Below are 27,877 nucleotides of genomic sequence, written 5' to 3' on the forward strand. Positions count from 1 at the left end.
ATATATTTTTTTACTCAGTAGTTTTATACAGGTGCGGACAAAAAGTTATTACACTGCAAAACAGTTAAAACACATGTAGGTGGCGCCCTCTACTAGTAGGGGTCATATTGACATCAAAATCAAATTTCTCTTGTCAAAAAACCCCCAGACACCAATTTTTATCCAAAGATCGAGGTTAGTTCAGAAATTATTTAACGATTAGAACGGTCTAAGACACTCGAAGAAATTTTTCAGAAGAATTGAGAAAAATCCAAGATAAAAAAATTCATCATATCTGTCGAAATAATTCAGAACCAGAATCCAGGACCGCGTGACAATTGTGAATGTACTCGTAAAGGAATTACCAAATCCCCCTGCTTTAGTATTAATGGAATTCTTGATTTGCCCTGCCCTTTTGCTCAAATCAGTTTATTTTCAGATTTCTGGAGAGAAAACACCAACCGCAGATAATTATTTTTTCTTCTTGTAATTGCCAGGATCCAGAAGAAAAACGGTCTTTTGGATTTATGTCTTTGTCTTTCTCCGAAAAAAAAAACAGTCAAGTAAAAATACCGAAAATTAAGATAAATTTGTTTTTTTGTTCTTTTTCCTTAATTTATGCGATAAATAAAATTCTGTATTCCGGAGAGGTATAGTTAAGTGGCCATAAAAAGATTTAGATAACTTTTATGGGATAACTTTTATAGGATAGATATATAAATGTACACAGCTCGGGATCTCTACTGCCAGAAATCAACAGAAAACTAGAATCTAGAATGCGACTTTATCTAGGGAATAATTAAGTCTTTAATTATTCTCTATTCATTCACCTTTTTATAGAAAAGGAAAATAATTTACTCCAAGCGTCTTTAGACATACTTCGGTTACTCTATAATGAGTATTAATGTCCTGGATCTTCTCTATTGTGATAAATAACATCAAGGAGATATTTAAAAATAGAATTCCTTTCTGGGGTAAACGTTCCACTAAAAGGTTTTTTTGCGAGGCATTTTTTTACTTTATCGGTAGCTTTTCTACAAAGACGAAAACGGAAAACAAAGTGAAAATAATATTTTATTTTCTTAAGGGAGTATTTAGGGGCTCTATTCCTTTTGAAACTTTTATTATCATACATTTAGAACCTCCGAAAGAAATAAGGAAAGTGTATTCCTCAGAGACCCATTGCATAATATGCTTTCTTCATTATTACTTCACTGTATTATAAAATTATTATTTTTTTTAGGTTATAAACAGCTTAAAACAAATAGTATTTTTGTGGTTTCTTTCCCGCAGCAATTATACAGCGGAAAAATTTGCGGTAAACAGGCTATTCTAAAAAGTTTTCTAAAATATAAAGGAACATTTAAAAGAAAATGCACGATTTTCAACATCTTAGGATTGATTGACGTATTCAATTGTTTTCCCTCACTTCCTGTTTCACCGGAAATTACTACAACTTGTTGATTTTTAAATGGCATCCTCGGTATTTTTTTACTTAATTCCATAGAAAATAACTTTCTAACTAGAATGACATATCGTCCCATTGCTGCCAAAAGTCACTAACTTACTTTTTATTACTTCCGAGAAAAATGCATCTAAAAATGAATTGCATTGCATAAAGATGTTACAGTTAGTAACTATTCGGTATTAATATAAAACATAAATAGCCAGAAATCGTGGTTAATGACTTTTGCAATCGATTCTCCGATTCAAAACATAGGTAGTGATTGAATTTGGTTGTTCGGAAAAATGTTAGTTAGTGACTTTTGGCAGCAATAGGACGATATCATATGTCAACTTTTGACATTTTTGCTTAAAACAAAATTGAATTTCAAATTTCAATCTAGGGTGCCATGGCTGTGTTAGAAACACTAATTTTTAATCAAGGGGCCTTGGAAAAATAGATTTGATTGTCTAGTATTATTCGTGTCTTGTCCTGGTCGGTTAAAAAATGCCCAAAACGTATTTTTAATCATATCTCAATTTTTTCAAATGGAACGAGGGTGGCTCATTAGCATATTTGTAAAAAGCATTTTATTAAAAAGTGAAGAGGCAAGTAATGAGATTTTTCGGACGTATCGGATTTTTTTGAGGCTCAGAAAAGCTCATGAATGAAAACGCCTTGCGACGAACAGGCTCCCAAAGAACTTGTCGGCCTTGTATATTAAAAAAGACACCAATAAAAAAAATCTATTTGATGTGATTTTTTCACTCTCTGCACACCCTATATTCTCATCCCACGTGAAGAACTTTCGTTTTAATTTATTTGGAAGTAAACTTTCAGAGTAAGTAGGTAAAATGTCGACGACAGCCTAACAACAAAATCGCTGAACGCGACGATGTTCCATTAAATATACCGTCAAGCCAGACATATTATACATGCTCAAGACGACAGGCAGATTTCATTAAAAAGCAACTTTGTACGCGGCTGATTATCTCGGTAATGGGGTTAAACAACCGCGAGCTCACTAAAAGCCAAGTGCGCATCGTCTGAGCTTTGAAAAGTAAATTAGAGCTGTGTAGTTCAAGACCGAACTAGTTCAAAAGATTGTATGTTGTATGTGAACTAAAAGATTTCAACTATAGTCTGTCCAACGACAAAATCCTTGATAGTGATAGATGTGTCTGTCATTTTAATTTTAAAGTAGTTTATTTTATTTTACAACGAAATAAGTTGGTACAATTGGAACACATAGCAGGAAATCTTTGAATAAAATGATTAAGAAAGGAGCATATCAAAAAAAACTTTGGTCGGGCGCGATGGGGACCAAAAATGGCCGACTTAAATTCTGGATTATCAGTGCCGTTCTAATTTTATTTAAAACGTCTACAAATATGATGTAGGGTAGTCTCAATAATTTGTTGTTTTATTTTACGTTGTCAATAAATGTTGGTAGTTATTAAAATTGTTATAAAGATTGTAACGTTTTAATAAAACGATACTATTGGCAACCCAACATACACCCTACCGAATTAGTTCTGACTAATTTCGGACACTCTGTTGATCGTACTTGCCCTTGTCGGCGCAGAACTATAGCATCTTTTTGACTATCGGAAGTCACCATTTTTGATTCAGATTTCGTGGCTTAAACATCGACATACTTATCTGAAGTCATCCGAAAAAGTTTAAACCTTTTAATTCTATTAACCTTTGGAATGTAGTCCTAATGGTTCCTGGCATTTGGGGAAGGAATCAATTTTAAGTTTTCATGGGTATTTTGGTGATTTTCTAAACGTGGTTTTGGTTGTCCTGTCATGAGTTTAATTTTTGAGTAAACCCTTAGCATCGTGAGGTAAGTTCTAAAATTTCTAAGATGCATTTTGTGCATAAGTTGTGTCGTTTCCAGGGTTTTACCGTCCAGTTACATGGCGAGTTATATGTCGTGATTGGTGGTTTGAGGTACGAGAGCCTGTATCTATGATCCATGTTTGATTTCCACATGGCTGGTGGTATTGTAAGGGGCTGTTCGAGGCTGTGGTAGATTGGGGATGAGCTCCCACACCTAACGTCCACACACCATCCAGAAGGACGAGCCAAATCCTGGAATTGCACCGAATAATCAGGCCAGATTTCATATTTTTTTATTAACTCATTTCAAATCTATTTACTTCTTCTTCTTAAGGTGCCGTGCAGATTCCTGCGTAGGCGTTCATCTTTTTCTTCCTCATCAGATGGTTCTGTTAACTGCCGCGACTTGGAGTGCTTGGAAGTCCTGTATGCCTGTCCAATGACGAATATTTCTCAGCCAGGATAGCTTCCTTCGTCCTATCCCCCTTTTGCCCCCCTTTATTTTACCCTGGAGAATCAGACGCTGAAAGTGATACTTACTGTTGACGAATTACGTAATTAATTATGTAATTATTAGATATCATTTTTGAATTTCATTATTAAAATATAATTTTCTTAATTTTAAATATACAAATTTTTATATATTTTAATATGTTGTCAAGTATTTTGTGATGGTATCACTTGACATATTTATTTAATTAACTTTTGAGTGATTTAGGGAATTATGTGCGCATACAACAAGGTTCATGAACTGCGTTAGTTTGGGTACTCATTTAATTTTATTTTGCGTAATTTAATATTAATATGTCAATGATTTTTAATCAACAAAACAAGTGATACTATTTTTTTATCATACATTTAAATGTTGATTACTTATTTTTCTTAGGTATTAATTCATTTTAAAAACCTAACTTCATCCATCAATTACTGTCCTTGTCTAATATTTTTTTAATTATAAATAAATTTAAGTTGAGGTAAAGAGATCTATTATTTCTGAGTGAATGTCCTGGCGCCCAATAATTATTGTTTTATTGATTAATTATAACACCTAATAAAAAAATAAAAAACGAACCTACGACTGCTCGCAAAGACGAAAAGCTGCCGTTTGCATTGTGTCAAGAAAACGTTACACAAGTTTGGCGCCCAACGTGGGGCCCAATAATTATTGTTTTATTGATTAATTATAACACCTAATAAAAAAATTAAAAAAAAAACGAACCTACGACTGCTCACAAAGACGAAAAGCTGCCGTTTGCATTGTGTCAAGAAAACGTTACAAGATATATAAATTCTAATAAAAATAGGCAAGTTATAATAATTATGTTGTATATATATATATATTATGTTGTATCAATAAGTGTGACATTTGACAGCTTATGATATTTTTACCCCATAAAACCCTATTAATTTTTAATCAATGCTCTCTAAAAAACAAAAAGTTATAGGCATTTAAATGTGGGACAAAATAAAATAAAAGCACTGCACATAATTATTCCTAATCTATGGTACTTACAAGTTATTATCCTTCTGGTTGATAATTGACGGCGCGTGACGCAGCAGGTACTTCACGACGTCCTTGTGACCGTGACGCGCCGCGTGGTGGAGCAGATTTTGGCCTGTTGCGTCCCTCGTTTGAAGAGAGTACCCCTGATTATGCAGGTTTTTGAGCTGCAAAAAGTAGTACCAAAACCAGTCAGTTGAAGTAGAAACTCTATATATTAATAATTAAACAATATCAAATATATCTTTTAGTCAGGCTAGTAAACCTAGAGATGATTTCTAAAACAAATAGAAGCAGTTTTAATAATTGGAATATATTCGATAAAACTCTTAATTTTATCTAAGAGCTATTAAAAATTCTAATACATATTCTATTAATCTTAAAAAACTATTTATTATTTAATGGAAAATAATGTAGTTCAACATGCACTGCTCACGAAGCGGTATTATATACAGAGATAAAAAGTAAGAAGGTAATAAAGAAAAAGATGACCGACACCTAAAAATTTTAATTCAATTTAAAGTTCCATAGATTCTGTTCCAAGGTTCTAATTTTGATTTTTTAAAGCACTTTTTAGCTAAATTATTCAACTTTTAACATTTTTTATTCAAATAGGGAATAGTCTTATTTTTGATAAAGAAATTCGCCTTTGAAAAAGACAGGAACTGTGAATAACTGTGTATGCTTTAAAAGCATACATTTGCTTTTAGTCCAGATTAAGATACCTATACAATTGTGTTTATTTCTTACTGAATTATAAGCTTATATTGTCTTGGTTATGCTCACCATAAATAGCTCTCTTGGGATATTATTAACTGAGATTAAGATGCCATAATTCGATAATTCCCTCTACCTTTTACAGGTAATAATCATGAAATACAATAGAGATTTTGAGTAATAATATAAAATGAAAATAGATACTCATCACACCACTCATTTACATCATTAATGTCACATATAATAAATTTTCCAAGAGAACAGACATCATTTTCATCGACATCCTTTGCTACAATAAATATTTCCGTCCCAGCCTTTGATTTTAACCGTTTTTAATTTATTATTTTATTTTAAGTAAAGCAAATTTAACAATTAAAATACAGTTAGCTAAATTGAATTACCCTCACACCAGTACACAATATAGTCCAGGAGTCAGTGAAGATTTTCGGTATTTATTTTCCTAGTCAGTTCGGGGTTATGGATTTCAAAAATTTGTAAAATTTTTGCAACATTTTGCTAGGTACAAAATAACTAGGTACAAAAAAACTTCATTGTCACCTGGACTAATACAAAATATACACTTAGAACCCGCTCCTACTACATACCATATGTAAATCACCATTTTTAGCTGCGTTTATCAAGTCCTCGTTGGGTCGAGACTCTATGTTGCTTCGGAAAGAGAAGAACAACGAAATGTGAGAATAAAATATAGCAGAAACAACATATAGCTTACAGAGAGTCGAGTCTTGTTTTGTTTGTGTTTGATGTTAAGGAGCTCTTTAAGTTCGCGAATTGTTTAAGGGAAGTTTTGCATAGTTTACTTGCAGCGAATTTTGTTTGGTACAAACGCGGAATCGATTTTAAAACGGAGTCTTTGAGATGGAGATATAAGAACATGATACTTTTGACTGTTGTTGACAGGAAAAGGGAATGTTTTAATCATTGCCTGGAAACTTATATGGTGAAATTTTGATAAAATAATTTAGTACACACTAAAAACACGATGTCGCTAGTGGTAGGAAAAATAATTTTTAGAGGTTACTAGTTTATTTGGTTGCCTGTGATATGCATATACAGGGTATTTCCCAATTAATCTAAAAAATAAAAAGTCGTTATAGAAAACGGATTAAGGCGGGCTCTTAATAAGTATATTTATTTTTTTCTCGACAGCCGAACCGTTTGATGAACAAGAAAAACTCAAAAAATTAATTTTGTTGAAAAAGGATGGCCAGTCAAGAAAAAAATATATTTTCTTTAAAAAAAGCAGTGGTGTACCATTTATGTTAAGCAAAAAATCGATTTTTTTTTTAATTTTTAACACCCTGTAGATCAGAAAGGAAGTACTTTAGACCCAGTGGTTTTACAAAAATTGTTTTAAGAACACATGAGGAATCAAACCACAATTTTTTTAGACTAATTAGAAAACACCCTGTATATTGTCAACTTGACAATGATTGCTGATAAATCAAAAAATACCTTTTCAGTGAAAAAAGCCCGATTTTCGCAGGAAAAATTTTGGTTTCTATTGAATTTGGGCCTGCGTCTGCAAATACCGGTAGATATGTTTTTTAATTTTCTATCTCTCTAAATTTTAAATATCATAGTCAGAAATAGTTTTATTATTTATTAACTGTAAAAATGGTATATGTATTTATAAGTTTTATCAAATATTGTGATTTACTTTCTACCTTGTAGTCAAAATTTATTTTTAATAAACTGTAAAATATATATTCTTATGTTTTATTAAAGTTACTCTGGTATACTAATATATCAGTTTTCAACTTTAAAAATAAATCCTTTGAATTCAAATATAAACATAAAAAAATTTTACAGCAGAAAAGGCGAAGGCGCTGGGTTAAACGTAGTCTCTACTAAGAACACGGAGGGGCGCTTTGACCCAAAATTTTACTATTAAGTTTCATATCTATCTTAATAGAAGATTAGTTTCTTTTATCTATGGTTTTAATGTTATAGAAATTACATTTTAATATATTAAGATGTGGAACGAAGAAAAAGCTAAGTTCAAAAATACAAACCTTTTTGTTGTGAAAATCAGTCAAATAATATCGTATGATCGTAAAAAAACTGTGTAAAAGGCAGTGTAATAAGGTCAGTGTCGTACTTAAGGGCACAGAAAATAACGAAAAAAATAAAAGGATCCTTACCTAAAGGCACTGTACGACTCCTGATTTAAACTGAACAATCTCTCAGTGATGCTGCATGCAGAATAGGTATTAGTGTCAAATAAAAGTAAAAAAATAACAAAAGTAAATGTAAGGTACTGAAATCAGTGCACAAAGTTATCGAATTAAGGGTAGAATTAACGAGATTATGAAAAAAATAAGCAGACGTGTTGAAGATATAAGAAAAAAGTAGATAATTTTGTTTGATATTTTTTTCTGTAAACTATTATTAAAAAGGGTAATCAATACTGGTTTCATGCAAGAAATTATATCTACTTTCAGAACCAGAAAATGCTGTTAATTTCAAAAATCTCGCTTATCAGAACTCTAAAATATATATTTTTTTAAATTCCATAATCATATTTAGGTGAACCGCCTTTCAAAAATAAATATATTTCCTTATATCCAAAACTAAAGAAGAAAACATTCGACCAATAAAAACTGCAGGTCGCACAGCGCTCAATGGAACGAAATATGCTGGGAATAACCAAAAACAGGCCGTAAAAGAATATAGTGGATACGACAAAAGAACCAGGTAATAGATGTCATCCACAGAATCAAATCCCTCAAGTGGCAATGGGCGGGACACCTGGCAAGAAGAACGGACAATAGATGGACCACAAAAATTACTGCATGGTACCTACGAGGAATTAAGAGACCTAGAAGAAGACCGAACCTGAGATGGGACCATGATATTAGGAAATTATCAGGGATAACTTGGGCCCGCATAGCCAACAATAGACAACCAATGGGCCTAACTACAAAGAGAGTATCTAAATATGTGTGGAAGGCCGCACCATAATTGGAAATACTTGAATAAGCTGAAAATGATGATGATTATGATCCAAAACATAAACTAGAATAGTGGAGAAGTTCAAACCAGGACAGAGACAGAGACAGGAGAAAAAGTTCATACCAGTACATTATTCCAAATTTAAAACAAACCTAAAAACATTATTCCAAATTTAAAACAAACCTAAGACGGACAAAACCAGCCGCAGATTTTGTCATTCTGAAGAAGACAGGATAGTTGTCAGTGGGAAAGCCTGACCAATGCGCGGTTCTTTGTACCGTATGCTCGAAAAAAAGGCGTCCAGTTGGCTTGGAAATGACGGTCGATGACATTCCCCATACAATTTTACATAATATAAAATGACATCGTCGTTCAAAACTATATATTGCACCTTTAAATAAATAAACAATACCTTGGTTCTGATAATCGAGATCATTTATTGTTTTGAAATATTCAAAAACTAATTAATATTAGAAGGTTACTTCTAATTACTCTTACTAAAATACCATTTTTATAGTGCGTCCACGTACAGAGCTGGCCAGAGCAAAAAATCAGCATATGAAAGTTTTTCTTATAACAAATATTGCTTTTTTTGCTTGAAAGTTTCCTTTATACAAAACGTTTTAAGTTTTAAATAAATATACAGGGTTGTTCACCACATACGACACGGAGTATTGTGGCTAAACGATTAGATTTTTACAAATTGTAAGTTTGGGGTTCGTTGAAGGACTATTAGAGCTACAATTTAAAAATATCTTTACAAGATACAGAGTGTCCCAAATAAATAAAAAATATCAAAGTTGTATTTTTTTTAAATGGAACACCCTGTATATTATTACATTTTTAGTTTCTACGATTAAAATAAAGGTAAATTTGATTAAAGTTTATTATACTTAAACCTTACCGTTTTTGAAATATTTTCAATTTTGTGAAATTGCAGTAACAATTTTAAAGCTTCATTTCTCCAAGGGTATCAATGTTTTTAATACTAAATATTTAATGAAGTTTATTTATTGATCAGTTATTGTGTTGCAATAATAAAAATAATACTACCTTATACAGAGTGTCTAAAAATTTATTTTAAATAATTATTAGCTTCAAACGGCAATAACTTCTTTAATTTAAATGGAATGCCCTGTATATTTTATGAGAATCAGATGCACAATTAAATTGTCTTATACCATTTTTTACCTATCCCTTCAAGTTTTCGTAGAAAATGCATTTTCTTTTAATTTAGACCTCATTTATCAATATATCCATGGAATATTGACATTTTAGATTGTTTATAAAGCAACAAATGTACAAAATGTACAGACTAGTAATATTAGCGTTTTTAGCAAAACGATAATATTACTAGCCCATTTGTATGCAAAAAGAAAACTATTTAAATCTTTATAAAAGAGTATACCATTAATTAAATATAACACCATTATTTCCGCCCATATACTAATTAATTACATACTTAATTGTGTTCGTTAATAAATTATTATAAATAAATGTGGATTTGAGTCAGAAATCAATATAATAATAAGTTATCAAATTAAAGTCTCTGTAGTTATAAATAAGCATTTATTAAAAAATGAAATATCATTTTTAAGGTGTTACTTTTTATCACACTGTCTAATGCCCATACAAAATTCAGTTTTTTAGTATTTGGAGCAATTATTATTAATCAAAGCAAACAGTCAGTTAATGTTGTTTGAATACTGGAATCATATTAACTGATCCTCTTTAACAAATATTTAAACAGTTTTTTTTTATTTTTTAATGAAATAAACGAATTATATCGACAATATTAATATTTGTACTCTTTAAAAATTTGGTACATCTTTAAAAATAATCTAAAATGTCAATAGTCCATGGGTATATTGATAAATAAGTTCTAAATTACAAGAAAATGCATTTTCTACGGAAACTTAAAGAGATAGGTAAAAATGGTATAATATAATTTGATAGACAATTAAATTGTGCATCTGATTCTCGTAAAATATAGAGGGTGTTCCATTTAAATTAAACAAGTTATTGCCGTTTGAAGCCAATAATTATTTAAAGTAAATTTTTAGACACTCTGTATAAGGTAGTATTATTTTTATTATTGCAACACAATAACTGATCAGTAAATAAACTTCAGTAAATATTTAGTATTAAAAACTTTGATACCTTTGGAGAAATGAAGCCTTAAAATTTTTACTGCAATTTCACAAAATTGAAAATATTTCAAAAACGGTAAGGTTTAAGTATAATAAACCTTAATCAAATTTACCTTTATTTTAATCGTAGAAACTAAAAATGTAATAATATACAGGGTGTTCCATTTAAAAAATACAACTTTGATATTTTTTACTTATTTGGGACACTCTGTATCTTGTAAAATTATTTTTAAATTGTACCTCTAATAGTCCTTCATCGAACCCAAAACTTACAATTTGTAAAAATCGCATCGTTTAGCTACAATACTCCGTGTCGTATGTGGTGAACAACCCTGTAGAAAAAAAATCAGATTATTCAACCATTTCCAATTATGGTGTAGTGTATGACATTTATTATCTGGATTTTTTGTCGTATCCACTCTATTCTTTTACGGTCATCTTGTTATTCACATCATATTTTGTTCCATTGTTCGGTTTTAAGTGTTAATGTGTTTAGGGTGGCTGCAACGACGCGCGACATCCCGTAATCCTGCCGTTAAAACATAACAATTGGATTTTATATATAAAAATCTTGGTCTTCTTCTAAAGGGTGGCCCATCGAAAACGTTCCGCAAGGCATAACGGCCAGGGTAATTTTTTTTCAGAAAATTCAAAAACACGTCAATTTTGTTGGGGGGGACAATTTTGTGAGGGGGACAATTTTTGCCCCAAAAATGATTGCAAAATCTTCAACCCTCTAAGCGGGGGTGTCATCCAACAATTTTGTTCAAATGGGAAGGGGGGTCAAGTGGTAAAGGGCTTTCTATTCTCTATACTTTCCCGCTTCGTTTTTGAAAATCGGTCGAGCCATTGAGAAAATATGAAGGATTGAAATTTGAAAAGTTTATTTAAACATTTATCAGAGTAAATGATAAGGATAAATTCCTTTGACCAATTTGCTGTTTTTTCTTATTATTTCTACATGTTTACCCATTTTTTCACTTGCCACAAGGATAAACGATCGGGTTAGGTAAATGTGTAGTTAATCGGTACAACTGTCGGTACTGAGCTGAGAACAACCCCAGGGTTTTTCACGAGGTGCACACACAAAACCCTAAGAAATTGAACGTGTGGGCTCAAGAACAGTTAACCTAATAGGACTGCTCATTCAGCCAAAAGTGTCCGCCAGGTGCATGCGAAAACTACTCGCTTTGTGACGTCATTGTAGCCCTTGTCATGGTTATTAGTCCTTATCCGGCAACCAATAATACATACACGTGCATTATTGGTTACGAATGCAAAACGTTCATTATTTAGTTTATTTATTTAAACACCTTATATGTATGCAGTATAGAAAATTAACTGTATAAATCGTATTAAATACTCGGATAATGCATTTTTAAGAACATCAGTTTTTGCAAGCATTCTTTTTAGAGTACTTCCATATTTTGCCTTAAAATAATTAATAAAAAAAATCGTGGGCACTTAGTATGCACTTTGTCACAATCCACAACACAAAATGAACGTATTTATACACTCTATAGCTCTAAAAATTTTAAAGACACCTTTTTCACAATTAAAATTGACAAAATAATTAACTCAAAATTTCTCAGCTGTTATTTTTATAAGTTTACCATAGGCAACTAATAATACACACTATCATGACAAGGCCACGAAGGCTTTGACAAGGGCTACAATGACGTCACAACTGTCAGCTGAAGCGCGGGAAGAGGCGAACGTACGTCTTATGAGGATGAGCAATCCTATTAGTTTACCGTTCTTGGTGTGGGCTGGTATTTTTAGAAATTCTATTGTGAGTCCTTTCTTTCTTCATGGAAATCCAACAGGTGATATGTACTTGGATTTACTGGAAAATACCATCGACCCAGCCCTAACTGACATCATAGAGAACAATCCAGGATACGTTGAAGCGGAACTAATATTTCAACAAGACGGTGCACCTCCACATTACTCTCAAAATGTGCGTAATTATTTAAACAATAACTTTCCCGTTCGGTGGATAGGACGAAGGGGTGCAATTGAGTGGCCTCCCCGGTTACCCGACTTGACTCCTTTAAACTTTTTTCTATGGGGACATAAGTAAAGTAAAGTGTATAGCAAAAAAAGTAAAGTGTATAGCACTCCACCCGCCTCATTAGAAGACCTGCGAAGACGAATTATTAATGTTTATTGCGAAGTGACCCCACAAGTTCTTCAGAATGTTCTAGAACGGGTTGAAAATAATTTGTATTACTGTATGGAGGTTGACGGGCAACATTTTCAGCATTTTCTTCATTAATAAGATAAGTTTTTTTTAATTAATTCAATTTATGCGTTTTTTGCAAAAAAAGTACTTTTCAAATTTCAGTCTTTCATATTTTCAAAATGACTCGACCGATTTTTAAAAACGAAGCGGGGAAATATAGAGAATAGAAAGCCCTTTTCATTGCGACGCCACTTGACCCCCCTTTCTATTTGAAAAAAGTTGGGGGATGACACCCCCGCTTAGAGGGTTGAAGATTTTGCAATCATTTTTGGGGAAAAAGTTGTCCCCCTCACAAACAAAATTGACGTGTTTTTGGATTTTTCGAAAAAAAAAAAAACCCTGGCTGTTATGCCTTGCGGGACGTTTTCGATGGGCCACCCTGTATATAAATGTTTTAACGGCAGGATTACGGGAAGTCATTGCAGCCAACCTTAATGTAATTTAATCAAATATAACCTTTTATTACTTTTTTATTAACTTTTTTGAAACTTGTTGTGGTCTGATTGACCGAATAAAGGTCGATACGTACTACATCTTCCGTTTCCATTCCATATCCAATCCATATCCGATCTGTATTTTTTATTGTATTGACGCTATTCGTAAGCTCCCGTTCCGTATCAGTTCCATACTTTTTATTGTACAGTTTATATCATTACGAAAGTTTAATTTTAATAATTTGTATCTTTTGAAAAAGGTAATAGACTAAATTAAGAGGTGAAAGAATAAATAAATATCAGCAAAATGTTCACAGAGCTGGTACAAAAAAACTTGACAACGCTGTTTCCGATACGCTTCAGTCCGTCCGCCAAAAAAATTTATGGAAGTAAAGGATATGGAACGAAAGGGAAACGGAACGGATAGTGTCCATTGTTCTATTTATTTACATGATATAATATTTTGTGTAAACGGAAGGGAAACGGAAAGTAGCGGATACGGAAGGTATAGTCATAATCAACCTTTAAGGTTTTTTTAAATAACTTTAAAAAAAAACTTTTCATCATAAAATAACCCATCTTTTTTACTCTTGTCAACATCATTTAGGGACACACATCTTTATATTATGTACATTATTCATTAAACCCTATCTAATTTAATGATAATTCCAAGCTAATAGTAAAAAACTTTTCAATTAATAATAAAAACACATTCCATTATAATATAATAATAAAAAAAGAAAATTATTACCTTCGAATTCGTACTCCTGAGTCCGTCTCTGTCCCCGTATGATTGCCGTCCTGCGTATCGTCCGATTGTGTTTCATCAGGAGAGAGCAGTATCTTGGGAGACATGGGGGGATGGTCGCTTGGAGAATCCAGACTACCTTCATCACTGAAAATCAAAAAATAAACAAAATTACTATTTCAAGGAATTTATTACGAGTAGAAAAAATATTGTGCTGGGTTGGCGTTGGGTTGACAAATAAATTAAGCTGTCTCTTTAGTTGTCAGTTTTGAGTCAATATTTTTTAATTCTCTTTCGTGTCGATTGCTGATTGAATTGGAGCCAGAAATGACTCTAAACGAAATAAGTAAATTACCAACAGATATTCAGCCTGAGGCGACAAACGCCATATCGAAACTACTTCCATTTAAATCCCGAATAACTTATGAGAAGGAATACAAAAATTTTCAAAAATGGAAGCAATTAAAAAACGTGCGAGAAGAAATAAAATTTTTAACCTATCCTCGCTGTTAAAGTATCGTTTAATCTACCCTTGCGGTTAAAGTACTATTTTATCTACTATTTTTGATAGATATAAGGCAATTTTAACAGTTGCTATGGAAAAAATTAATTTTATTCACTGCAGGTTTTTAATCATTGTAGATTATTATTAAGTATAGTACAAAGTCTACTATAAATTAAATACATTTTTTACGGTTTAGTAAACTGAAATAATAAAACTAAATAATGAACACTTATAGCAGCTTTACAACAGTTCAGAACCAGCGTCCTCTTTTAGATATGTAAATAGTCAACGTTTGATCTACATTCAAACAGATCAGGTGAAAATTGTAAAGAGAATATATGTTTATGTTGGACAGATATACCACCCCTTAAATACTTGCACTTATTTCTGGGACACCCTGTATATACAGGGTGTTTAAAAAACATATAGATATTCATAGCCATTAGAGATGAACAAAACTGCGATTGTGATTTATAAATCGCTGAGACTGGAACCTGCGATTGCGATATTGATATTTTTAAATTGGTACGCTGTAAACTGGGAAACTCAATCCCAAAGTTTTCAATAAAAAAACAGAATAAATAGCGGAATCATTTTTTTATAAAAACTTACAAAGAAACTGTTGGGTGTTTCGATGCCATGTACCTTTTAAAATTTCTAGTGCTTGTTTTTTATGATATTTTTGCTGCACACATATTGCAATTAAAATTTTCATCAATTACCAAAAAAAAAATCCATAAATAACTTAGTTTCCTTTTTTTAAACTTTTTTGATTAGAACACACCGAATAAATTTAAAAGGGAATTTAAAAATACATAAAATGTTCGAAATATTCGAAGGTGCTTTTAGACAGTCTGTAGGTATACTAACGAAAAATTTATTATAAAAAAGGTTGCCGCCAACCTTAATTCAGATAACTAGAAAAAAACTGTTTATTTTATCTTTTTTTCTTTTAAAAACATTTTCTTTATATGTAACTCAAAAGAAGCCAACGCCTACGGCTTTGATACGGCCAGTCCAGTGCAAGTGCAAACTTTCGAACTTTCAGATAAATAAAAGGACAATATCACATTTAATTATATTTGAAATTTCCCTAAAATGAAAAAACTGATTGTAAAGGATGTACATATTTAAATTAACATAATTTGTATATTTGTATTATTTGAAATGTAAATTTTTTAACTCAGTGCTTTTATACAGGTACGGACGAAAAGTTATTACTCTTCAAAAGAGTTAAAACACATGTAGGTGGCGCCCCTTACAAATGGGAGTCATATTGACATCAAAATCAAATATCTCATGTCAAAAAACTTCCAGATACCAATTTTTATCCAAATATTGACGTTACTTCACAAATTATTTGGAAAAAATAGAAATAAAAATGAAACTTCTACACCCTGTATTTCCGAAACTAAGCATTTTAGGACAAACATTTATACGAACTTTTTTACTTATTTTAATCCGCACAATATGCTGCCGAAGTTTCCGGAATACAGTTCGGACCACCCTGTATATTTTAGTGCTAAAAATCACTCTCCTTGAAGCCTCCGCGTGGTATGAGAGGCTCTACCCTCTAGATCACTTCTCTTTGCATGCATTACAACTTGAAACTTGGAGGGATAACAGCCCTTCCGCAGTAAATTAATTGACATTACAAGACCCATGCCGATCAGTGTGCGGATAGGATAGTAACGATAACGAGTAATTACCAGTTCGGCACATCGAGGTAGGCGTTGGTTGTGGGCGGAGGACGCCATTTGTAATTGGAAAATGACGACGTATCGCCAAGAATGTTAAACTTTGCGTGCGTGGCAAACTATGTCCTGATTTTGAAGGGTGTCGGTGAGAGTGTGTTGGTGATATCGATTGAAGCGTCAGTCAGTTGAAGGATTGAATAATAAAGTGCGCTGGAGATGAAAATTCAAACATTTTCCGGTTTTTTGTCAGTCCATCGCATATTTATTCAATATAAAAAATATTTAGGGACCTTTATTGATAGTGATATGATATTTGGAAGTCAAACTGAATATACAGGGTGATCCAATATTCCCGTGGATATTCATAGTGATATGATATTTGGAAGTCAAACTGAATATACAGGGTGATCCAATATTCCCGTGGATATTCATTAGACACAATAATTTACCTCAGAGGGCATCAAACTTTAAAAAAATAAAAACATTTTTTCAGATATTTTAGAACCGTTATTCTGATTTGAATGCGATTATGGGTGTCGATGTTTTGCTAGGTGCTTTAACATTTGAGTTCACAAAAATCAAGAAAAAGTACGGGAAGGGTAAAAACTACACCCACGCCTACATAAATTTTAGTATAAATATTTACACAACACCTCCGATGACAGATTTTCTTTTCGTAAAATGGTCCCTCTAGTATTTACTACATTTTTTGTCTCTTATAAAAAAATGCCACATCGCTTAGTTTTTGAGAAAAATAAATTTTGAAGAATTTCTTTTTCCAAGGCAGAAATAATATTCCGTGGACATAGAAGAACTACATATTTTTTTAATCAAAATAAGTTATTTTTTTATAATCCTTTAGTGCAATCGTGAATAATAAAAGTGCTTCGTTTGTCCGTTATAGGATATCAAACTTTAAGAAAATAAGCACATTTTTTAAGAACAGTTATTGACCAAAAAACAAACAGCCTAATTACATTAATTGTGTATGTTGAAAATAAGTCATAGTATATGGTTTAGTCAATTTTTTAAACATTTCTCTGCAATTAAACGCTTGTCAAATTTAACTCTTGTACTATATAACAATTGTTTGTGTGATAAATTAACATTTTGTATACATACAAACGCCAAACTGACGTTGCATACATCGTTAGCCTGTTTACAATGACGATTTATCAATTTCGTGAATAAAGCCCACCCTACACGATGCTAAAACCTCCAGTCATTGTGTGATGAAATGCTGGTTGCGAGATAGAAAATAAATCTAGCTGTTGCTAGCGACCAGCTACACAAACTTTCCCATTTCTAAATTTAGAGTAAAAATAGAAAAACAATATAAAACATATTTTTTTAAAAGTAGTTTTGAAAAATGTAATAATATACTGGGTGTTCCATTTAAAATAAGAAAGATGCTACTACTTTTAGTATGAAGCGGCAACACGTAACGCCGAAAATATTTTAGGTAGGTGGAGCAGATACTTTTATGTAAAAATCCAAATTTTCAAAAAACAACCAGTTCTCCATTAACGTCTAACGTACCATGCATCGTCGTGAATCATCCTACACAGGGTGAGCATGAAATAAGTGCAAATATTTTTAGGGGTAGTATATTTCGACCCCAGAAACATGCCTATAAGTTTGTTCTTCAAGAAAAAAAATTGTAAACTTGGAATTTTTTGAAAAATAATTTGAGATTTTTTTTGGGAATCTTTAGTAAAAAAAAATCTTCATAATATGGCAACAGGTAGCACATTAAATTTACAAGAAAGAAAACTCAGAAATTATCCAGCGGTTGAATTAATTTCGGGACACGATAATGCAATTTTATCTTCGTGTATATAAAACAATACTTTTTTCAACAGCGAGTTACGTTTTAAAAAATATTCAGAAATTATTATTTCAAGGAATTTATTACGAGTAGAAAAAATATTGTGCTGGGTTGGCGTTGGTTTCTATGTAACTTGACAAATAAATAAAGCTGTCTCTTTAGTTGTCAGTTTTGAGTCAATATTTTTTAATTCTCTTTCGTGTCGATTGCTGATTGAATTGGAGCCAGAAATGGCTCAAAACGAAATAAGTGAATTACCAACAGATATTCAGGCTGAGGCGACAAACGCCATATCCAAACTACTTTCATTTAAATCCCGAATAACTTATGAAAAGGAATACAAACATTTTCAAAAATGGAAGCAATTAAAAAACGTGCGAGAAGAAATAAAGTTTTTAACCTATCCTCGCTGTTAATGTATCAATTAATCTACCCTTGCGATTAAAGTACTATTTTATCGACTATTTTTGATAGATATAAGGCAATTTTAACAGTTGATATGAAAAAAAATATGTTTCTTTTATCGATATCTACCAGCTCTTCAAATATTTGCACTTATTTAAGACACCTTGTATAAAAGACCAATTAATAGAGATTTAGCATATATTCTGAACCTTTACAAGGGATTGGTTGTATAAAAATTTCTAAACATTTTTGATTTACTGGCGATATTCTTAAAACTCTCCAGAAATACACCCATTTTATTTCATACAAATATTACTCACTCGATTTCAATCAAACATACGTGCTATACCCTGTGTATCAATCACATCCATTGACCCTACAAACCGCCCACCTTATTGGACGCAAATGCTTAGGTCCACTCCTGGATCAAACGTCCGAGCGACGTATAGTGCTGGCTTAACTGACCAACGTAATTGTCTTTGGAATCCAGCGTGGAGCAGACGGTTGTTTGCGCTCAATCATTCCGCTAAATTAATTCTGGATATGGGCTCTATACCCCGATCGAGTGAGGACCTCAGTGGAAAATCTGCATATTAATTATAATGCGGTTGTGGTGGATTCTGTCAAAGAATCTGTATGGGAAATGCCATTCCACGCGGTATATTTCTCGTAATATCGGTGTTACCCTACTCTAATATTGCCCACAACTATATAGATCTTGTAATAAAAATATTCCTGATGGTTCGGTCGAGATATTAAATCCCGTGAGTTTTTTAGGAGGCCTTTTTTATGATTCTAAATAATTTTTAAGGTGTTAACGTTAAAATTAAGTGTGGAAATCACTTCGAAAATTATGGCGTTTGGTCGCTAAATTAAATTATACCAGTAGAAAAAAAAAACACTACACTAAATCACTACAATACACCAAAACACTTTTACTTTTACACTGGACGCGCGTTTCGCTAACCATGTTAGCATCATCAGCAGATGATTATAAACTAAAGTACAATCTACAAGTTGAGCGTTTATATACTCGCTCAGTGGGCACCGAGTGGGCGTGGCAAAATCTAGCCAACCGAGTCAGAGCCAACTGAGCGTAACAGTTAGATTTCCGCCACTAGAGTAGTAGGAACAACGAACTTGAAGGAATTGGACCGTTGACTCTGTTCATACTATCTTTACATTTATTAATTCTGATGCTTTCATATGCATCTAATTGCCTGTAATTTGAGACTTGTTTAATTAATTTTAAATTATTAAGATCTATACAATGTTCTTTATCAACAATATGTTCGGCAACGCAAGATTTATCCGGTCTACCATATATTATCTGAGCTAAATGTTCTTTAAATCTAGTTAATATTGATCTTCTAGTTTGCCCAACATATTTCTGATTACAATCTTTACAAGAAATTTCATAAATACCCGACCTTCCCAGTGGAGGTGTTTTATCTTTTGGATTACCTAATCATTGTTGTAATTTATTATTAGCACTATACACAAGTTTATAATTGACATTCTTAAAAATTCCTTTTAGACCACGGGATAACTCTCTATCAAACGGTATCGAAAAATATTTAGACGTATCTTTCTCCACTTGAAAAGTCGAATTTTCAGAAATCATTAACCTATACCTACGTTTTCTAATTAATTTATCAACTAGTGAAGGAGAATATCCATTACACTCAGCTACATTCCTAATGTAATCTCTTTCTATTTCATATTTTTCGTTGGAAAGTGGGAAACTAAGTAATCTATGAACTAAGAAATTTAAACTAGCCATTTTATGTTCAACACTATGATGTGATTCATTAGGAATATATCTGCGTGTGGTCGTATTTTTCCTATAGATATCAAATTCCAGGCAATTATTAGTATTTCTAATAACTAATACATCTAGAAATGATAATCTGTCGTTGTTCTCAATTCCATGCGTAAATTTAATGGAAGGAAAACGATTATTTAACTTAGAAATAAAATTATCTATGGTGTCTGAATGTGTGTCAAAAACAGCAAAAAATATCATCCACATACCTAAACCATACTCTTGAGGAAAATACTCAAACTGATTCTTAGCCTCCACTTCAAACCTGCTCATGAATAAATTAGCCAAAAATGGAGACAATGGATTACCCATTGCTGTACCTTCCCGCTGTTCAAAAAGTTGTTATTAAATTGAAAACAATTTTGTTTCATACATAACGATGTAAGCTCAATATATTCACTCACAGTTTTGTTGTCGAGACCATTTGCGTTCAGTAATTCCTTCAAGTAGCCTAAAGTATGTGGAATTGGAACACTTGGGAACAACGAATACATCAAAGGAGACCAAAATTTCACCTTCATGCAATGTTATATCTTTAATTTTGTTAATGAATTCAATATTATTTTTAACTGAGAAAGAAGGTTCATGATCAGGTAAATTTTCAACTCCCTTGATAACCATTTTGCCAAATTATAAGTCGGAGAACCTACAGCCGAAACAATTGGGCGCATAGACTTGTCCGATTTATGATTTTTTTTAAAGGTGTAAATAAAAAAATAAGTAGCTAAACGATCAGTGAGATACGGATAGAGCTAGTGGAGCTCTATATTCGCTCCATTTAAACTGTGTTTCGAAAATGCACAGTTTCCGAGATATTTAATTTGAAAGATTTCGATTGTCGATTTTCCGAATTTTTTTTTATTTATTAACATTTACACTTTTCCTACCTGGTATGGTTAGAAGACGTTAATGTTAAAATTCTAAATTCAATTTGACCCCTTTATGTTGTATTTTAAAAAAAATGCCGAAAATGAAAAAACCGGTTTTTATATTTTTTCTTACCCTGTATGTATTTTTTTGAAAAACTGTGTATACTAAACAATTTAATTAATCAATCTGCATCGATGCAAGCCCAAAAATCTTTCAAATCGGAATAAGTAAAAGAAGGTCGATTTTGGCCCGGAAATTTTATTTATTTGGAAATATAGTAGTAATGCAATTTAGTATTTGGAACAATTGAAGGGGTGGCTGAAATAACCAGGCAGCTCCATTTTAATAAATTTCTGGGAAATCGAAATAGAGCTGCTCGGTTCTAGCTGCGAACCCAGAGCAAGGCAGCTACAACTAACATCGCCATTTATGTTCTGTTATATTGATTGTTGCAGGAAACGATCGGCCAATTTTTTTAAAGCGTAATTCATTAAAAATCTCATTTTCGAAAAAAAGTGGAGCTGTCTGGTTATTGCAGCCACCCCTTCAGTTATTAATCAACGCAGTTATAGTTTGAATACTGGGATCATATTAATTGGTCCTCTTTTACAAATATTTAAACAATATTTTTTTATTTTTTAATGAAATAGGCGAACTACATCGAATATATTAGTATTTGCACTCTTTGAAAATTTGTTATACCGGGTGAGTCTTAAATAAGGGCAAATATTTTTTGGGGTAGTATATTTTGACCCCAGAAACACGATTATGAGGTTTTTTTTCACGAAAAAAAAAATTGAAAATTTGGAATTTTTGGAATTCTTTTTTAATTTTTAGTTAAAAATTGTAATTTGTTGATAATATGGCAAATTTAGATGAAAGAAAATCAAGAAAAGATCCAGTGGTTCTCAAAATTTTAGCAAAAAATATTTTTTTTTTGGAAATTTTCAAAGTAAAATATCTCGGTTATTTTAGAATTATTTGAAAAAACGTAAAGAGAGAATATGTTTCTTTTATCGGGATTTACCAGCCCTGAAAATATTTGCACTTATTTTAAACTCACCTTGTATATAATCTTTGAACAATAATCTAAAATGTCAATATATTCCATAGTTATATATGGATAATGAGGAATTATAAGAAAATGCATTTTCTACGAAAACTTGAAAAGATAGGTAAAAAATGGTATAATTCAATTTGATCAACAATTAAATTGTACATCTGATTCTCGTAAACTATACAGGGTGTATTAAACAAGTTATTGTTCTTGAAAGACAGTAATTATTAAAAATAAATGTTTAGATACTCTGTATGTATAAGGTAGCATTATTTTTTTATTGTAACACAAAAATTAAGTAAATAGAAACATTTCAGTACAATATTTGGTTTTAAAAACTTAAATACACCTAGAGAAATAAAGCAATAAAATGGTTACTGGTTTTTCACAAAATCGTAAATATTTTAAAAACGGTAATATACTAATTAAATTTACCTTTATTTTAATCGTAGAAACTAAAAATGTAATAATATAAGGGTCTTCCATTAAAAAAAAATATAACTTTGATATGCTTTATTGGTTTGGGACACTCTGTACCTTTTGAAAATAATTTTAAATTGTAGCTTTAGTAGTACTCCAACGATCCCATCACTCATAATTTCGAAAAATCTAACCGTGTGGCTTCAATACTACGTGTCGAATGAGGTGAATAACCATGTATATTTTCAATAAAAGCGACAAAACTTATTCAACAATACTAATGTTACTTAACTGAAAAAAGGACTTGGCTTAAAAATATGTGAAGCCGAATCGTGTGTAACAAATATGTAACATCATAACGATCAAAACATTCAAGAAAGTTACGTTTATTCAATAAAGCTCTTACTGTTAGATTACCCGGATATTTTTTCAAATTTCCCGGAAACACTAAAATCTCGGACATCTCCGGGTAAATCTGGACGTCTAGGAGCCCTATCTATACCACATACCTTATTCTCATTTCCGGTATGACGTGCGGCGTCTGATGGTTGGAACTGGGCGAGGGGGCGGCCGTTTCGTCCTCGGGGGTGTGTGGCGCTGTGCCGCCCCCGCATTCCAGGATGTAGAGGTCCTCGCTCGCGATGTCCATGACGTAGTGCAGGTTTTCCTGCGCCCGGTCTATCCGAAAGAATCGCTCAGCGGTACAGGCTAGAAAGAAAAATGGCAATTGAATATACAGGATGGTTCGAGTTATATTCGGAAAACTTCAGTATATTCTGCTGATAATGAGTAAAAAGTTATAAATTTATGTCCTAAAATGCTTGGTTTTAAAGAAGTTTTTTCCTAATAATTTCTAAACTACAGGGTGTTCCTTAATGACATGCTAATATTTAAGGAGGTGATTCTTGGACCTATTTTAAGAGAAAAACTTCATATGAATGTATGTCCTAAATATCTTAACTTCTCAGATACAGAGATATCTTTATGAAACTTGATACACGTCTTCTATGCATCAAAATACCTTTTTTGATGTACGAAGAATTATATTTGTTTCAACCAGTGCCGTTCATACGGGTTTTATATTGAATACTAGCGTGTACCCGCGTCGAATTAGTCATTTGTAATGGTGATGATAAAGCAAAGCAAGATTTTCCATTAACATACAAACTGGATAAAATTTTCTCACATTTATGTCAGCATGAGAAAAAACAATATAGCGATATTATTATATTTTGGCAGTTACTAAATATGAAAGATAAAAATCATTTTCTTATGAAAGATTTTATGAAACACCCTGTATAAATTTTTAAAAAATCTTAAAATATGTAAAACAACAAAATAAAATATACGTGTTTAAGAGTTTTTCCGAAAAACTCACCGGTTTTTAAATAAAAAATATTCTAATATTTGAGGGGTGGTTTCACCCCCTTAGAATTCGAATTTCGAAAAATCCCTTCTTAACGAACCTCTACACCCTAAAGTCAATCCGTTTTCCAAAAATCAGCTTTTTACGTCAAGCGCTTTAAGCAGGACCGTGATTAACCAATGACCAGATTTTTCGAAACACCCTGTATACGTTTTTAAAAAATCTTAAAATATGTAAAAAACAAAATAAAATATGCGTGCTTAAGCGTTTTTTCCGAAACTTGACCGTTTTTTAAATAAAAAATATTGTAATATCTCAGTTATATTACGTATGGGTTATTATGTATGCCTCGTATAGTATGAGTTAGGTATATGACATATGGTGAATGGCGTTTTTATATGGTATTTGACTTATATACGAACGTTGTTTATTAGGTGATCTATACCTTTGAGACAGCTTAGGCCTTGGAATTTACCCCCACCACTTTGGTCACGAAAGGACAGAACATAGGTTGCATATCCACTGGGGTGGTTTCACCCCCTTGGAACTGGAATGTATTGGAGTATTTTTTATTTTTATTTAGCAGACAAATTTTCCTCTCTAATGTAATTATAACTTAATGTAAAACAAAAATCCAAAACCAATTTCTATAAAATTAAATTTTCTCAACTAATAAAAATTAATTAACTTATTTCATAAAAATATTTCTCTCAGGTTAAATAAGTTACACATTTTTATAATAATTATAAAAATACATGCATGGACATATACGTAGAATGTGACAAGCTTCAACTTTTGTGAAAGCGTTTAAAAGCTGAAAACTCTTTGTGCGTGTTATTTGATTTTTAATTAAGCTTATAAAAGTTAATTTGGTTAAAAAACTCCGCCAGAATTTTTGATAAAAAGGGGAAATAGCTGGAATACCAGAACGTTATTTTTATTTTAGGAAAGGCCTACGTTTAATTAACAATTTCAATATAAATAGACTCCATATTGAAACTCGATTTATACAGGATGAGTCTTAAGCAAGTACAAATATTTTTAGTGTAGTATATTTTGGACCCAGAAAGAGATCGATGAGGATTTTTACCCGAAAAAAAAAATTAAAAATTTGGTATTTTTCGAAAAAAAATTGTATTTTTTTTTAATTTTTTGTTAAAAAACATAATATATTGATTTTATGGCAACATAGGTAGAATATTAAATTTACTGGGAAAAAGAAACCCCACAAAAAATCCAGTGTTTAAAAAGTTCCACTTTTGAAAAAAACACCCGGTATACGACAGGTATCTCTGCAAGTTAAATTTTACTCCACAACGTCTACATTGTACCCATTTTCAATCTGAACTATCTTAAATGGCATTTCGAATCCTAAATGACACTCGGAGTGAGAGCTAGCTCTAAAAGTGATATTCATTTTTCCAAGCACGCCGTAAATTGTAATTAAAAGCCTGCGCTCGCTGTAACTAAAATAAGCAGTTCATTTCCAGTCTTTCTCGTCACGTAATAGACATAAATATTTTTGAATTTTCCCTTTGTAATAGTCTGGTCTTCTGTTTTATCGGTTTGCCGTTGTTTATTTCTTTAATTTCAGCTTTACTTTAGTTTTCTGGTCGAAGTGGAGGACGAATTGCATATTAATAAGAGTAATTTGTGGTTGGAAATAAAAATAATCTTAAAAATATAATAAAGACTTCATTTTATCGGTGTTTTAGGGTTTGTGCTTGAAAATTCTCGATAAATTTGTCTTTAGTCGAGACGAGAATATAATATCGAGAAATCACAAGGTTTCTCAAATCCTAGAGAAAGATGCATTATGTAACATTGTCATAAAATTAATAAAAAAATAAATAAAATTGGTTAACCTTTAGATGTGATGGACTTTATAATACAGAGGGTACTGACAATGAGGTAGTTGAGAAAAAAATCTATACTAAAAAAATCTGTTTTTTTTCTCTCTCAGGTAAGATTTCGACAGACGATGACAGAAAAAAAAGCAGACGACGTCCATACCAATCTGTTTATTTTACTAAAAAAAGTTTCTAATATTTTTTAAGTTAACTATGGATGGGTTTAAATATAAATCCGTCATACGTCGTTTCTTGTTGTTTTTAACCAGTTTTATTGGTTTATTTAAAAAATGACAGATCATATTTCAATTTTATTGGTTTGACGGAACGATGAACGACAAACGGACGCCGATGCGTATGAACTCGCCTTTAGATTTTTGAGGGTTGTCAAAGTCTTGCCAAAATATAGGTTATAATTTTGTGTCAACTTATGTCAAATATCTGCGTTTTGGAAGATGATGCATTTTGATTCGTGTTATTACGTGTTTTGTGTCTTTTGGAGTCAAGTGGAGGAAAAATCGAGGGAAAATTAACTGTAGACCCAGAAGCACAGTTTATAGTTAATACTTGCTGCCCAGGCAGAAAGTCTTATACACCAATAAAGTTACCATCAATAAAGTTTGTATATCATCTCGTCGTAGATAAGTGCATCTCGTATATGGTACAAGGATTATCGAAATAAACATATACTAAAAACTCGAGTAGCTGTAAAATATCGACATCACACGATAGGTACATAATGGATTTTAGCACTGCAGAAAAATAATGTCAAAAGGTACTGGTTTAAAAAAATTAAGATTAAAGTTAATTAATCAACCTTTAAGGTATAAAATTTGATAAATGTTATTATTAATAAAATAGTTTGTTTTATTTATGTTGTTTTATTTATTCCTGTGGAATATTACAAATTTGTATTTGTATAAGTTATATTGATAAATATAATAATAAATGCGGGAAGTTTCTTGAAGCTGGAAAGTAAGAAATAGTTCTTTTTTACATTTTTTTGGTATGTGGTGTTTTGTTCTCGTTGGTTTTGTATTAACACATACCGTTTTATTTAAATAAAATAACTCGATTACATATTTTCAGTTTTATACAGTTTCTTTTCACAATATTTTGAAGTAGTCACTTATCAGTCAAATTTTAAATATATTAATTTCCTGCTATGCGTTACTTATTTCTTTGTAAAATAAAATAAACTGCTTTGAAATTAAAATGACAGACACATCTACCACTGACAAGGATCTTGTCGTTGGACAGACTCTTGACAGACTATACTTACAGTCAACGAAGCACCATTCTGGACTCACTCCCACTTCTTTGTTTGATTCGACGTGTTTGTTGATTATTCCCCTGACGTGTTCCAAGTCCGCTGTTGGGTTTACTTCGATAGTACCAACTGTTATTGCTGAAAAATCAATTAATTATTAATCATAATGAAAACAGAAAAAACTTTTTAACAACAGTACATACCGAGGAATCGCCAATGCATATCTATGTTAGAAATACTCTTACCTGCTTGGGCTAATAAATCTTTTTCGTAATGGTGTTGCTCGTAGTCGGCCATGCTAATTTTGTGAACGGTGATTTTGAGGTTGTCCAGCGCTGTTTGCGGTGCTATCACTTTGCCGCATTTCCGTTTGGCCAACATGGGCGCCCTGTTCAAATGCGTCAACGTGATTATTGATGGCTTCAGTTTACAAGCTTCGCCGTCTACCTGCAGCAAGAAAAATGGATTTTAATAAACTATATACAGGGGGGTAATTCCTAATCAAAAAATATGAAAAAGTTTCAATAAATATCGCCTGAAAATGCATAGTTTTAAAGATAAACTTTTCAAAAATATAGTTACTTAAAAAATATCTTAAATATCACCCCGTATATCAACAGGATTACCTGTTACAAGCCTTTCATTTTAATATTAAGCGTAGGTACTATATTTAAAGAGCGTTTTACTTTTATGGGGCAATTTTTCTTAACTCCGGTGATTTTTTGAACGACTCTGCCGAAAGATA

The 27,877-nt window shown here is 31.9% G+C and overlaps 1 protein-coding gene across 4 annotated transcripts in view; it reads right to left on the reverse strand.

Annotated features, from left to right (window-relative positions):
• Positions 1–27,877, reverse strand: part of LOC115883928 (eye-specific diacylglycerol kinase) — a 317,841-nt gene that overhangs the window by 12,516 nt on the left and 277,448 nt on the right. For 2 of the 4 annotated variants that reach the window (XM_030902359.1, XM_030902358.1), the window contains exons 19-25: positions 27,378–27,579; positions 27,145–27,270; positions 23,156–23,354; positions 14,043–14,186; positions 7,652–7,702; positions 6,092–6,155; positions 4,782–4,936 (exon numbers count right to left, since the gene is read on the reverse strand). In XM_030902359.1, coding sequence (XP_030758219.1) covers positions 4,782–4,936; positions 6,092–6,155; positions 7,652–7,702; positions 14,043–14,186; positions 23,156–23,354; positions 27,145–27,270; positions 27,378–27,579 — 941 coding nt within the window. The remainder of the gene's footprint in view (positions 1–4,781; positions 4,937–6,091; positions 6,156–7,651; positions 7,703–14,042; positions 14,187–23,155; positions 23,355–27,144; positions 27,271–27,377; positions 27,580–27,877) is intronic. The other 2 variants (XR_004050466.1, XR_004050467.1) reach the window with 2 other exon arrangements.

Source organism: Sitophilus oryzae, unplaced genomic scaffold (genome assembly GCF_002938485.1).
Source record: "Sitophilus oryzae breed Bouriz unplaced genomic scaffold, Soryzae_2.0 scaffold_2006_pilon_pilon, whole genome shotgun sequence".
Taxonomy (NCBI): Eukaryota; Metazoa; Arthropoda; class Insecta; order Coleoptera; family Curculionidae; genus Sitophilus; species Sitophilus oryzae.